This window comes from Hemicordylus capensis, chromosome 3, assembly GCF_027244095.1.
Source record: "Hemicordylus capensis ecotype Gifberg chromosome 3, rHemCap1.1.pri, whole genome shotgun sequence".
NCBI classification, from domain to species: Eukaryota; Metazoa; Chordata; class Lepidosauria; order Squamata; family Cordylidae; genus Hemicordylus; species Hemicordylus capensis.
Window position 1 is genome coordinate 308,136,555 of NC_069659.1, and position 12,872 is coordinate 308,149,426.

At 43.3% G+C, this 12,872-nt stretch overlaps 1 protein-coding gene across 2 annotated transcripts in view; it reads right to left on the bottom strand.

Annotated features, from left to right (window-relative positions):
• The window catches only part of PAX3 (paired box 3), a 187,218-nt gene extending 180,961 nt beyond the window's left edge, over positions 1-6,257 (bottom strand). Inside the window, exons 1-3 of one of the 2 annotated variants that reach the window (XM_053304522.1) lie at positions 6,126-6,257; positions 3,507-3,742; positions 624-750 (exon numbers count right to left, since the gene is read on the bottom strand). In XM_053304522.1, coding sequence (XP_053160497.1) covers positions 624-750; positions 3,507-3,742; positions 6,126-6,210 — 448 coding nt within the window. In that variant the 5' untranslated portion in view covers positions 6,211-6,257. Of the gene's footprint in view, positions 1-623; positions 754-3,506; positions 3,743-6,125 lie in introns of both variants that reach the window. The other variant, XM_053304521.1, reaches the window with a different exon arrangement.
• Between the last annotated feature and the right edge of the window lie 6,615 nt (positions 6,258-12,872).

Consider the following 12,872-nt stretch of genomic DNA (forward strand, 5'->3'; position numbering starts at 1 on the left):
AGGTGTTCCCGAGTGGCACTCTTAAGGCTGCAATTTTTATACAATGCGGTTGGAAGCAGAATTTAAAGGGATGTACTTCTGAGTAAACCAAATCTGGATCGAGTTGTAAACTATACTAAAGAATATATACGTCTCACTGGTTTCCACAGAGCTTACTTCTCAATACACGTACTGAAATCGGGATGTAATTAAATACCTGTAGGACTGGGTGATTTCTACTAAAGTTTGCAATTATTTCAAGGGACTAACACATTTACTTAGAAAGGTCCCATTGATTTTAGTGCCCATTCATTTCCAAATAAGGCTCCAGGTCGTTTTAAACATTTACCTGGAATCCGTACAAAAACACTGAAATCAACGGAGTCAGCTTCCAAATGTCAAGTAGGTACATGGTAAGGTAAGGTAGGGGAGGTAATATTTACTCAGATGTAAGCCCCACTACGATAAATGGGATTTATTCCCAGGCACCCGAGTGGGTAGGACCGCAGTCTTAGAAGCGGGTGTCAACGCCAGGTGTCGTCGATTAAGGGTTTGGGCTTAACTGGGAGAAGGATCCGGCCGGTGGCCTCTCCTGTCGACAGTCCAAACGCTACACACACGGGGCAACTCCTCTGTGGACTTACCTGAAGGCACGGTGTTTCGATCGCACACGCCGTCCTTCAGTAGCTTGTCCCGGATCTCCCAGCTGAACATGCCCGCGTTCTCCCGCTTGTATTCCTCGATTTTCTTCTCGACGTCCGGCGTTGTCACCTGCTTTAATAAAAACGAGCCAGAAAGGGAACAAAAGTTTGTACACTTTGTGGGTATGGGGTAGGGGGAGAGAGAGAGAGGAAGGAAGGAAGGAAGGAAGGAAGGAAGGAAGGAAGGAAGGAAGGAAGGAAGGAAGGAAGGAAGGAAGGTTGGTTATTGGAAATAAGTCAATTGATGCCAAAAGAAGAGAAGGGGGAAAGAAAGAAAAGGAAAGCAAAGGAAAAGGAAAAGGAAACCGAGGACTCAATACATCTGGAGTATATTAGGAGTGGAATCGCTTCGGATTGATGCTGTTGAAAATGAGGACAAAATCCAGTATCCTCTCAAAACAATAGTTCATCTCATCAGTTTTTCAGTAGAGCCTGGGGTGTCAATTTGACGCAAAGCAGCTGAGGCAAGGCTATGAAGCAACTTAACCACCAGCACTTAAAATTAACAGTACTCTATATAAACCATCTGATCATTTGGGTGGCAGAAATGTAATGAAGGATTGGAAGGCACAATAATATAGAAAAGTAGGAATCGTTACTCTGTGTCACATTAAATATCTTCGTAAGGGGGCTCAGGGAAGAAGCGAGTTGCCAGCCGGTCCTAAAGCCATAGCGCAGCAATAAAGGCCTATTAAAATCAATAGGACCCACTCTCAAGTAATGTCCTGGAGTATAAAACCAGAAATTACTAACAAGAAGGGCGACGGACCGTCGTGATCATCAATGTAACAACAAAACAAAACAAAAATCCCATTCATTTAATAACAGAACAAAATGCCATAAAAGAGTTCCAAAAGTTCATTGAAACTTTAGTCAAGTAAAAACTACCCACTGAAATTCCCAAAAAACAAGGCGCTGTCCCTTAATACCTCTTTTCAAAATACACGGAAAAATCACGAAGTTCACTGAGATTACAGAATATTAAAATAACAATCCACTCAAAGTCTTTTACTCACCCCCCCCCAACATAATTAGAATCCAGTCTTGCAGTTTAGGTTTCTATATAAAACGTATTTATGATATAAAACTCTGTATGTTTTTGGAGTTTAAATCTATACATTACCTTGCCCTTTAGAGAGAAACGGGAGGGAAATAGAAAACACAAAATTCGGGATATATTTATTCAAAACTGGGAAGTTTTGGAAGGAAAGTGTTTTGTTTTTAACCTTAAAACCAGATTATAGTTGCTTTACATATAAAAGCACATTTGAACAATTATTCGATTTTTATCTGTCTATAGAAAATATTTTATTTAAACTATTTAAATATTCGCATGCTAGAAATGTGTGCCGTTTGACAAAAAACAAAACAAAACACCACTCAGAAAGAACTTATTAATACTTACTTGAAAGCACACCGGTTTATTTAAATAGGAGTTAGTTTCGGGGAGGGGGAAATAATCTGTTAGGGCCTGAGTTGGGAACAGAGCTTTAATGAAAGTTGGGAGGATAGATAGATAGATAGATAGATAGATAGATAGATAGATAGATAGATAGATAGATAGAATCGAGAGCCCCAGTTTCTCTTGGACATAGTTGGCTCTGGATGTCCTTTAGATCCGGTAAAAGTCATTAAATGTTATCGTTCCTTGGCACACTGATTTCAGTATTTTTTAAGAAACCCTGTTTAAGACCATAGCCTTAGGGCTGCAGTGAACTGACTCTGAACTGACTCGGGTACTGGGCTATAGGAGGACACTAAGGGCACTGTTCTGAGCCATCCACGGGATCTGTTGATCATCTGAAACTACTCAGGGCTGGATTTGTCCCGGGTTTAATTATCTGGAACTTTTCTAAAATACTTCAAATATAAGGCTCGACGATTGTTCACGATTTAAAACTCGCTTTTACACACTAGAAAGAGTTTGGAATCAGGGAACTGAACTGTCTAAAGGGATGGGATGGATCGATCGCACATAAGCAGGAGCCCTGCGAAGCGGTGCTCGATAGAGCAGTGAGTTTAAAAAAACCGCACCCAAGTGAAGGGGCGGCAGAGATTTCTGTCCTGCTGTGTTTCTGTCCTGCTTGGAAAGGGGTTATTAACATCCCTATATCCTAAATAGGACATCTAAGGATCGGGACCATTATAGTAAGCCATATATATATAAGAGAGAGAGAGAGAGAGATTTAACTAGCTGAAGACATTTGGTGTATTTGGTGGCCAAGTTGTCTGACATCTTGCACAGAGCAAAGAGGCCGATAAATGGGGCGGGAGTTGAGATTCATAGCGCATGCATCAGTCTGAAAAGAAAGAGGTTTGCTCTGGAGTTAAATGGGTTGCTCCCTCTTCGCTTCGCATTCGCAGACAAAATGCAGGTCTTAAGAGAGGAGTCCTTTGGCACTCGGATTTACTGAATGCCCTAAAGGCTCTCAAACGAAGAAAGGAAGGAAGGAAGGAACTCTTTAAAGGATTGTAAGGGATACAGGATCTAAACGGTATGTGTCCGTTTCAGCGGGTGAACACCTCATAGAGGTGAGGAGCTGCCTGTTGCTCCCACGGAGTGTGTATACTCTCTCCAAAGGAACATACACAGGACCTCACTTTACCTTACTTCTCCTTAATTAATCCAAAATTCTCTATCTCCCTTGTTCCCTATTCACAAGTACAGATTAGAGTTTTCAAAATGCCCACAAACATGCAAATGTGGAGTTCCCACATTTTAGGCCTTCAATTATCCTGATGACAGCTAATCCTCCTCCAAGTACACGGCCCAGCACTGTTCAGCTTCTTCCCCTCTTTGAATCAAAGACAAAGTTCCTTCCTCACCTTGGGTTTGCTGCCCCCGATGGCCCCAGGCCGGATGGAGCCGGTCTCCTGGTACCTGCAGAGGATCTTGGAGACGCAACCATGCGACACTCGCAGCTGGCGAGAGATGACGCAAGGCCTGATGCCGTGATGGGCCATCTCCACGATCTTGTGGCGGATGTGGTTGGGCAAAGGCCTACCGTTGATGAAAACGCCCCCGAGCTGATTGACTCGGCCTTGGCCCAGCGGAGTCGACACTGGACAGAGGAAAAAGAAAAAGAAAAGTGGATTTGTTTCGAGCGGGCCAGGTAGCCTGACCCCACTTCCCCATCCCTACACACATACCGTGTACAAGGACCATTCACAGGACATACACAGACTGTGACAGACATGCTATTAAACAGACACCGCCTGCACTCCTCATATAGCCGATGGGACCGTGTCAGCCTAGCATGCCAATCCGAAACACTTTTACGCGACACTGTTCGAGCTCATGTCCAAGAGGAGTTTACACCGCTGGGTTCCTTCCTAACAACCTTTGGTGACCCTGTCCTCTCGCCCTAGGTTGCTAGCGTGGATTTTCTCACCTTGTCAATATACAGTTCAGGTTGAAGTAAGAATGTAAAACCGTTTTAAGAACTGTGGATCCCGATCCCGAGTGACACTTCTTCTGGATCAGTGAGATATAAGGATGTGATGTTGTACCTGATGTGGTGCAACAGTTTCTGGATTTCAGCACAACTGTCGTCCAAGGGGTTTGGGCTTTCAGTCTAATAAACCTTTCCGTCTTGACAAATATAGTTAGATTTTGAAACACTCAATTCCACATCGACGCTGAAATCCGGGACTAATTTGGTTACCACAGGTTGCTTCGTCTTTTAAAACATTATTTCTCTCCCAAGAAGGGAAAGCAAGTATTTTTGCGTAGGCTTCTAAGCACTGGGAGTATTTTTGTTGAGAGCCGCTCAGAGAAGTGAATTGCTGAGTAAATATAAACATATCTATATGGGAAGCGAAGAAATCGGAGAAATGGCAACTTTTCTGTAATTAGTTCTCTGAATACAGGGCATTCATTTCCATTTAATCCGTCCTTTTCTTGTGGAAGAAGGTAAGGGGGATCCTGAACTGTTTGTCATCCTGGGATCTCCTTGGAGTCTCCTAGTTCAGTTTGAAATCACTCTCTTTTAAAATAAAAATAAGAAGGTAATATTTGCTTGCGCAGCATGGGGTTTAACATTTGGCGATGGTGCGGAGGAAAAGGGAAAGAAGCATAGTTTTGGGGAGGGAACAGAAATGCTGATCCCGCTGTTAGGCTCGTGGGATGGGGTTGAGTGCAGCTCTTTTTCCGAAAGATAGAAGATGGGCATGTTATTTCTGTTTTAGTCTGTTTGTCCGTAAATCAGACCGTTAGCCTATGTTCACCCCTTCAGTTCTAAAGCCATTCCCACGATTTCAGTTTGTTTTGCCACTTTTGAAATGTCCACCAGTTGAGTGAAGAAATTGCTAGTTTCTTACCTCCCATGTTTCATATACAGGCAATAACTGTTTCACCTGTTATTATTTCCTTAGCCCTTTGAGGTCGAAGCGGAAGGTTCCCACACTTCAATCAGTTAAAACTGCAGAGTGGAGGTGGGAGGAACCCCCCAGGTATCTTGAGAGATTCCTCTAAATAAATGGAAGCGGAATTCTGAACAGGTTTGCTCCAAACAGTAAACGTCCACATGGATTCTCTTGGGGGTGATTGAGCACTGTCCAGCAGAAATGTTTTATTTGGCATTGTAATGGCAAAGGAGCAAAAGTTTGGTAAAAGAGAGGAAAAAGAGAAAACGCGTTTGAGTTGAAATGACTAGTTAGATGGAATTAATATCCACTATGAATATTAATTGAATATTCACCTGTGCTTGCTGCTAAGTAGCAGTATAGTGGGGTGGTGGTTGTTCGGTAGTAGTTATGAGCAGTACCAAATACTACTGGCAATGAAAACAGGAGTGAAACAATTGCAGGGCCTGGTCCTGGTCAGATGAAGGAAGTTTTTGCTTGTTTTTGTCTGTTTATTGAATCAGAAATGTAGTATCCCCACGCCAAAACTGAGATCAAGTTTAAGACATGTTCATCTGCTAATGTATTATTGCTCAGGTACATGACAATTCTAACTGCATCGCGGTAAAGAGAAATTGACACGAAGACTAGAGTGAAATTGACTTGCACTACCCCCCCTTTAGATTCCAAATTTTCACTCTTCAAAACACACACACACAAACACACACACACACACACACACACACACACCCCAAATGTGTCTTTACTACTCTTGGGGAGCGCACATTTCCTTGTACAACTTTCTGTGCTGTTGGGAATAGTTACACTCCAATCCTAAATAAGTAAGTAAGCCCCGTTAATTTCAGTGGCACTTATTTCCAAGTGTCACTTGTTTACAAGCCTCTTACAGTTATAACTTTAATCTTCTCATATTCTTGTTTGCCTACTGTGGTCATTGTAATATAGAAATATATTTTTCAACTTGCTTCTTCGGCTCCACTAATACATGAGCTTAGAGCCTCTCCCCCCCCCCACACACACACACAGAGTCTTGCACAAGTGCAGGGTTCACTTTTCCAGGATCCTGCTGAACAGTCTTACCTTCTAATGGGAACCCACTGCGAGGATAATTCTGTCCAGGAGCTGGTCGCATCATCCTTGGGACAGCTCCAGCCAGAGTTGTCATTTTGGACGCAGCTTGACTTTCTTAAGCGTATTATATCCACGTATTGCGGAGGGGGGCGGGAAACAGGTCAGTTCGGGTGAAAAGATCCGCACAGAACAAGGCAGGGAGTTTTAATTTATCTTTTAAAAAAGATATTAAAAAGAAAGAAAAGGGAGGGGAAACTATGGGAAGGGAGAAGGGAAGATGGTTTTTCCCTTCTCAGTTTGTCAATAAAAGGTAATAGCTCGAAGCAAAGTTGGGGGGGGGGAGGGAGAGAGACGCGAGGAGAAAAGTTTTGCCCGAAGAAAGGGGACTTGTAACAGCTTAAGCGGCTCGGAAGAGAGCCGCGAGCTGCTTGGCCCCTGTCGTGGGATGAGCTCACTTTGATAGGAACTGGGCTTGAGTGGCAGGAATGATTTCTTCCTGTTGTTGATACAGAGTGAAAGGAAACTCAGCCCTGGAGTATTTATTAGTTCTTTCACCCCAAGCTTCCTTAGGATCTCTGCGCCGCGATTGGCCAGCGGGGAGACTGTCCCGTCTGGAGAAGACAGACGCTGATTGGACGAAAGCTCCAACTTTCTCTTCTCATCATTACAATCGAGGGCTCCAGCTTAGGAGTGTGACCCGGGATTTGCCTCTCTTCCCTTGATAAAGTGTCTTTTCTTTCAGAGAATGGCTGGACAGGAGAAAATGCAGGAGGAGCCGGGGAGGAGGGGGGAAAGCGGGGGCGGGGGGGCGGGGGGAGGACGGTCCATTCCTTTTTACAACTGCTCTTGGCGCAATGCCACTGTGGAGGAGAGATGACAATGAGGAAGTAGCCGGCCTCTTGCATGGCTCCAAGTCAGTGTCTTTCTCTGCCTCGCTCTTTCTGGCCACCTCTTCTTTCTTTGCTGAGCGGTTGTAAATGTGCAGCTGGACGGGTTAGCTTGGGAGACATTAAAAAGAGACTTCGGCGTTTCTCTTGAGATCTGTCTTTGTCTTGCTATCTACCGACTACCACAGGCTACTAGGTTCCTCTGGGCATGCGTCTGGCATCGAACAAACCGGGTGTGGGGAATATTTCTTGCGCGCGCGCGTGTTTCGCGAAAAACTTCTCAAAGCAGTCGTTGCACGGAGGAATTAAGCCTTTGGTGCAAGCAGACCTATGTTAACCACAGCAGTCGCCATGGAACCCAAAGGGGATTCTTGCTTTAAACACAGAAAAGATGGGTAGGCGTCTTTATGAATGGAGCTGTGTCGTGTGTGTATGTAAAACACAAACTCCTATATATGTGTGTGTGTGTGTGTTAAAGTGAACCTTGCTAAGAAGCAGCTCTTCCCAGGAATTTATTGTAGCATTGAAACTAAACTACTCTGGAAAAAAAAGTTTAGAAAGAAAGAAAGGGGGAAAAAGAAAAGACTGACTAGGAGCTGAAGTGACCACAGCAGGATATGACGCCAGGAGTGTTGTAAAGACTGTCTGTCTTTAAAGAAGGTACTATTGTGTATGTCCTTTTATTTATAACTTGGTAAGTGCCAGCAAACTCGCCTCCTTTACACTCTGAAGTGCCAGCCCGGCTTTCCACAGTGCTTTTTATTTGCAATAGTCTATTCAGTAACTGTCACTCTCAAGCCTCAAGTTATTCAAGACCTTAATCAATCAAAAGGATGAGAATCGTGCAGGTTTTCCCCCCTTTGAAATAAAGGAAACAATGCGTTTAGGGCTTAAGTCTTCTCCCCCGCCGCCGCCCTCCCCAATTTATGATATATTTTGGATTAAAAATATAAAATCTGTTTGTTGCTTATTTTCTGTCCTGGAAGGTAAAACCTTTTGATTTATTTTAATCAAAGAAAATTAAAAGCTTGATTTCTCTCCCCCACCCCACCCACCCACCACCATGATGATGATTGAACGGAATTCTGTGTGCAGAAAGCCTTGGAGATAGTGCAGACGTTTTGAACAGCACCAAAATCATTGGAATGTGGCTCTCATTATTACGATTTTATTTTTGTTGTTGGAGGGAGTTGTCTTCAATAGTAGAGAAGTTCCTCAAATGTTTTATTTAAATTTTGGTCATAATGAATCTCAAACTCCAGTTCGTCAGAACCCCCCCCCCCGAAATTATTATAACCACTTTCAAAAAAAGAAAAAATTGGAGAAAGCTATAGAAACACATTTTAAAACAACACACTTTGCTTTACACATTAACCAGGCCTTGAAATCTACTGAGATGGCATTTGAAGAACGAAAATGTGAACCCCTAAAAATAATAGGGACTTAGCCAACTCTGAAGAAGACAAAATAAAATTCGTAGTTATTTTATTTCTATTATTAAAACTTGGGCTGAGTCCTATGAAATAATGACCCTGGTTTCCATGTGATATATTCAGGAGGGGACACCAATTGTTGATCCTAGCATAAATTTCATCATGAAAACTAAATGGATCAGGAAAACACATCGACACCAGAAAAATTCTTGGTTTTCATAGAAATCTGATTTCCCCACCCCACCCCAGACCCACATTATAAATTGCACTTCTTGTTTTTGGTTATATTTTAAAAACATGCCCAGTTATGCACTGAAGGCCTCTGGCTTCTTCTGAACTCTCACAGAGTTCGGTTTGGTCCTTCTTCTTATTTGCCAGTTGCATTTGGGAGTGACTGAGTGACCACGTGAGGAACGTTTTATTTGAAGGATCCAGTCAGCTTTCTGAAGTGGGAGGGCTCTTGAAACATGGATCTACTGTACCTTGCAGATAAGTTTGAGCTGATAAACTCTGGATCTAAACTTTTCCTTGAGAATAAGTTTCATTGGGAAACTTGTGTTTAAGATGCATGTGAGGGACACTATTCATTAAACAGAGGTGTTGAATGTAGTCACTTTTCGTTGTATAGAGAAGATAAGTCCATTATTTCTGTGCTACAGATCAGTCAGAGCTTCAGTGCTGTGGCATTATTCCTGTGTGTTCAACATAGTTGCATTTAATTAAACCCACAAGAACATGGACTTACCCAGAGAACACATTAAACTTATAGGACTTATATTTACTAATAGGGATTGCACCCAATTATTCTATATGGTAGCGATTACCACTTTGCTCCAAAGTAGTCCTATTCGAATCAACTGGACCACTACTGCAAGGCAGGAGTGTGTACACACACACACACACACACTCCATTTTTAGCTATGCAGCCGAAACCTGGGCATGTTTACTCAGAAGCAAGTCTTGTTGAAGAAAATAAACTTTACTCCCAAGTAATTGGACTTGGATTGCAGCCCTCATACCCAACTTTGGAATTGCAGCCCTCATACCCAACTGGATGTGTGCGCCCATCATGTCTTCTATTATGTTTTAGTTAAATTAAAGAGAGGACAGCTTTAAACAGAACACAGCCGGTATGCAGAGCACAAAGTAGATCTATCAGCTTTCTTTCCAGCATGATCTTCAACAATTCACTTGAAAATAAGTTCCATTGATTTCCATGGAGTTTAGTTGGATTGGAAGGTGAGAGGTTGTAAATGTGATATATTATTTCTGTGCCTCGCTCCGTTTTAGAAAGAAAATTGTTATAATTTGTTATTCGTTACACTCCAGTGACATCTCATTGCCTCGCTCGGTGCCATCACCCACCCAGGTTTAGAGTCTTCGCTCTGTGTGTGTGTGTGTGTGTGTGTGTGTGTGAGAGAGAGAGAGAGAGAGAGAGAGAGAGAGAGAGAGAGTGGGGGGGGGGGAGAGAGAGCGCACGAGCAACTCAGGACTCTTTATGCACGAAGACAAACAGACCAACCTGAGCTTGTTCCTTCTGAGGCACAATTCACCTACTTAGCAAGGCCCATGGCAAGGACAGAGAGCTGCTAACGTTCCTGAGCAGCTTCTATCCATTCCAAAGGGACTCCTGTAAGAACCTTTGCCAGCAGGTTCATTCATTGTGACCTCCGTCCTTTAACTGGGCCCCAGATATGCTTAACTCCTCCTTCAGTCCTTAGCAAACCCAAAGTCCAGTTAAGAAATATGCATTTACCATTGAGACCAAAGGCTGCGCTAAAGGGGGAGCAAATTCATCTGATTAGCTTCACTCCCACAGCTGATCATAAGTGGACATTAAAATAAGCCTGCTGCAACCCTGAGCATACCTACTTGATAGATAACGCCATCAATATCAGTAGGACTTTCTTCAGGGATAACATTTAGGATGGAAGTATTAAAGTATTAATGAGCCAGCGTGGTGTAGTGGTTAGAGTGCTGGATTAGGACGGGGAGACCCGAGTTCAAATCCCCATTCAGCCATAAAACTAGCTGGGTGACTCTGGGCCAGTCACTTCTCTTTCAGCCTAACCTACTTCACAGGGTTGTTGTGAAAGAAACTCAAGTGTGTAGTACACCGCTCTGGGCTCCTTGGAGGAAGAGTGGGAGATAAATGTAATAATAATAATGTGAAATCTATCACATTTTTCAGGAATTAATCATGTAGGACAAATGTAGGTTCTCTCCTCCCTGAAATGAACTTTGCCCCTTTTGTCTCCCGCCGGCCCAATATATTTTTTTCCTGGGGCCCCCACTATACCAGACTTCTTAATCCAAATACTTCAGTTTAACTGTTGTAGAATTGGCAGTTCATCTGTATGCCTTTGTAAAGGTAACACCATATCCCAACTATAAAGCATGGATTCTCAGACTTGGGTCCCATATGTTGCTGGACTACAACTCCCATCATCCATCCATTGTGTCTTGTGATGATGGGAGCAGTAATATTCAAACAATTCCTAGGAACCCAAGTTTGAGAACTCCTGATAGAAATAATCCAAATTTATATCCAGATTTGCTTCCAATACAGTTTTATACTCAGATCCTTTTCTAAATGCATTCAGTTGGAAATTAAGTCCCATTCACTTCAGTAAATTTTACTACTACATAAGTGAATGCAACATTGCTGTACTGAACAGGAAGTAATCGACAGATGCAGATTCTGGTCGCAGGATATTGCTTTTGTACAGAAGCCCAACTCTAAGCACACCTACTTGAAAGCAAGCCCTGTTCAACCCCGAAGGACTTACTTCCGAGTAGACCAGCACAGAATAAGACTGCACACAGTAGCCTGATTAGAATGTGATTTTGAATTTTGTTATGTGGAAGCACATAACATGTGTTAGGTGTCACTGGCGCTGACATCCAGACTAAGTTGCTCAGTGGAACTACTCAAGAGTTATCCTAAAGCACTACTTAATTCCAGTAGAACTCCTACTAACTAAGCAAAGAGGCACCGTTTAAAGTAGTGATTATCTTATATTTAGCAGGGGAAGAGCAACTGCCCCTATCTAAACCCCCCTCCCACGGCAAAAGTGGCTGTTGCTGGTGTCTACGTTGTGTTTCTTTTAAGACTGTGAGCCCTTTTGGGACAGGGAAGTATCTAATGTATGTAAGTCCCCATGTATGTATTTGTCTATGTTGAGAAGCAGCATATACATTTTGATAGGAGGAGGAGCAGCAGCAGCAGTAGGACTTCCCTCACAGCCTTCCTTTTCTGCATGACTTGGGTCCAACTTTTAGTCAACCCACACAATCCAGTCCCAAAACACACGCTTGAATAGGACCTTCTTCTTCTTCTCCTTCTTCTCCTTCTTCTTCTTCTCCTTCTTCTTCTCCTTCTTCTTCTTCTTCTTCTTCTTCTTCTTCTTCTTCTTCTTCTTCTTCTTCTTTCCAGATGGGTTCTGCGAACGGGGCCTTTTCCAGCGCCGGGAATCCTTCTAGCCTGGCTGTAGGTGCTGTGCTATTGCTGTCGCCTGCCTCTCTCCGCCGCACCACTAACGCCGAGTTTTCTTCGCCCGCGAGAGCACCAGCCGTGCCAGCCAGGCGCAACGCGACTGTTGCTGAATAGTTCCATACAGCGGAGCTGGGCTGGAGCCGCAGCTTCTAATTGGAAAATTATTACCCTTTAGGCCCCTCCGAGCGCAAAACAGAGAGAGGCGGGGAGGGGAGAGCTCGGGCCGGTCTGCACGCCGAGTTAAGCGCAACACGCTGGAATTCCTGCAGGGTTCTCCTCTCCAAGATATACATGGCCTCAAGTCGCTTACAAGAAACCCTAAATTGTATTCGTTGTTGGCTATGAAGTTCAAGGCACCAATAAATAACTAGCTAGACTTTACAGCAAGGCCACAACAAAGTCTATAATGTCACCAATAGAAAAAGCCAATTATTACCCAGAACTAATTATGATCATTTCAGTCGTTTCAAAAACTCTCCAGTAGAACCCATTTCCAATAAAAATGAACACTATCTAGTCAACGTGTAGCATTTTTACAACACAAGCGCCTGTACGTTTACTCGGAAGTAAGTCCCATTGTGTTTAATGGGACTTGCTCCCAGGTAAGGATACATAAGATTCCAGCCTTAAGCCCCATCGATTTCAACTGGAGAAAGTTACTCAGATACTTAATCTTTGATTGATTCAGTGCCGTCAAGTCGGTGTCGACTTTTAGAGACCCCATAGATAGATTCTCTCCAGGACGATCTGCCTTCAACTTGGTCTTTTAGGTCTCTCAGTGGTGCATTCATTGCTGTCGTGATCGAGTCCAGCCACCTTGCTGCTGATCTCCCTCTTCTCTTTCCTTCAACTTTTCCCAGCATTATGGACTTCTCAAGGGAGCTGGGTAAATGGATTTCAAGATCCAAGCCGGTAAACAGTTCTCGAGGATAGGTCTCAT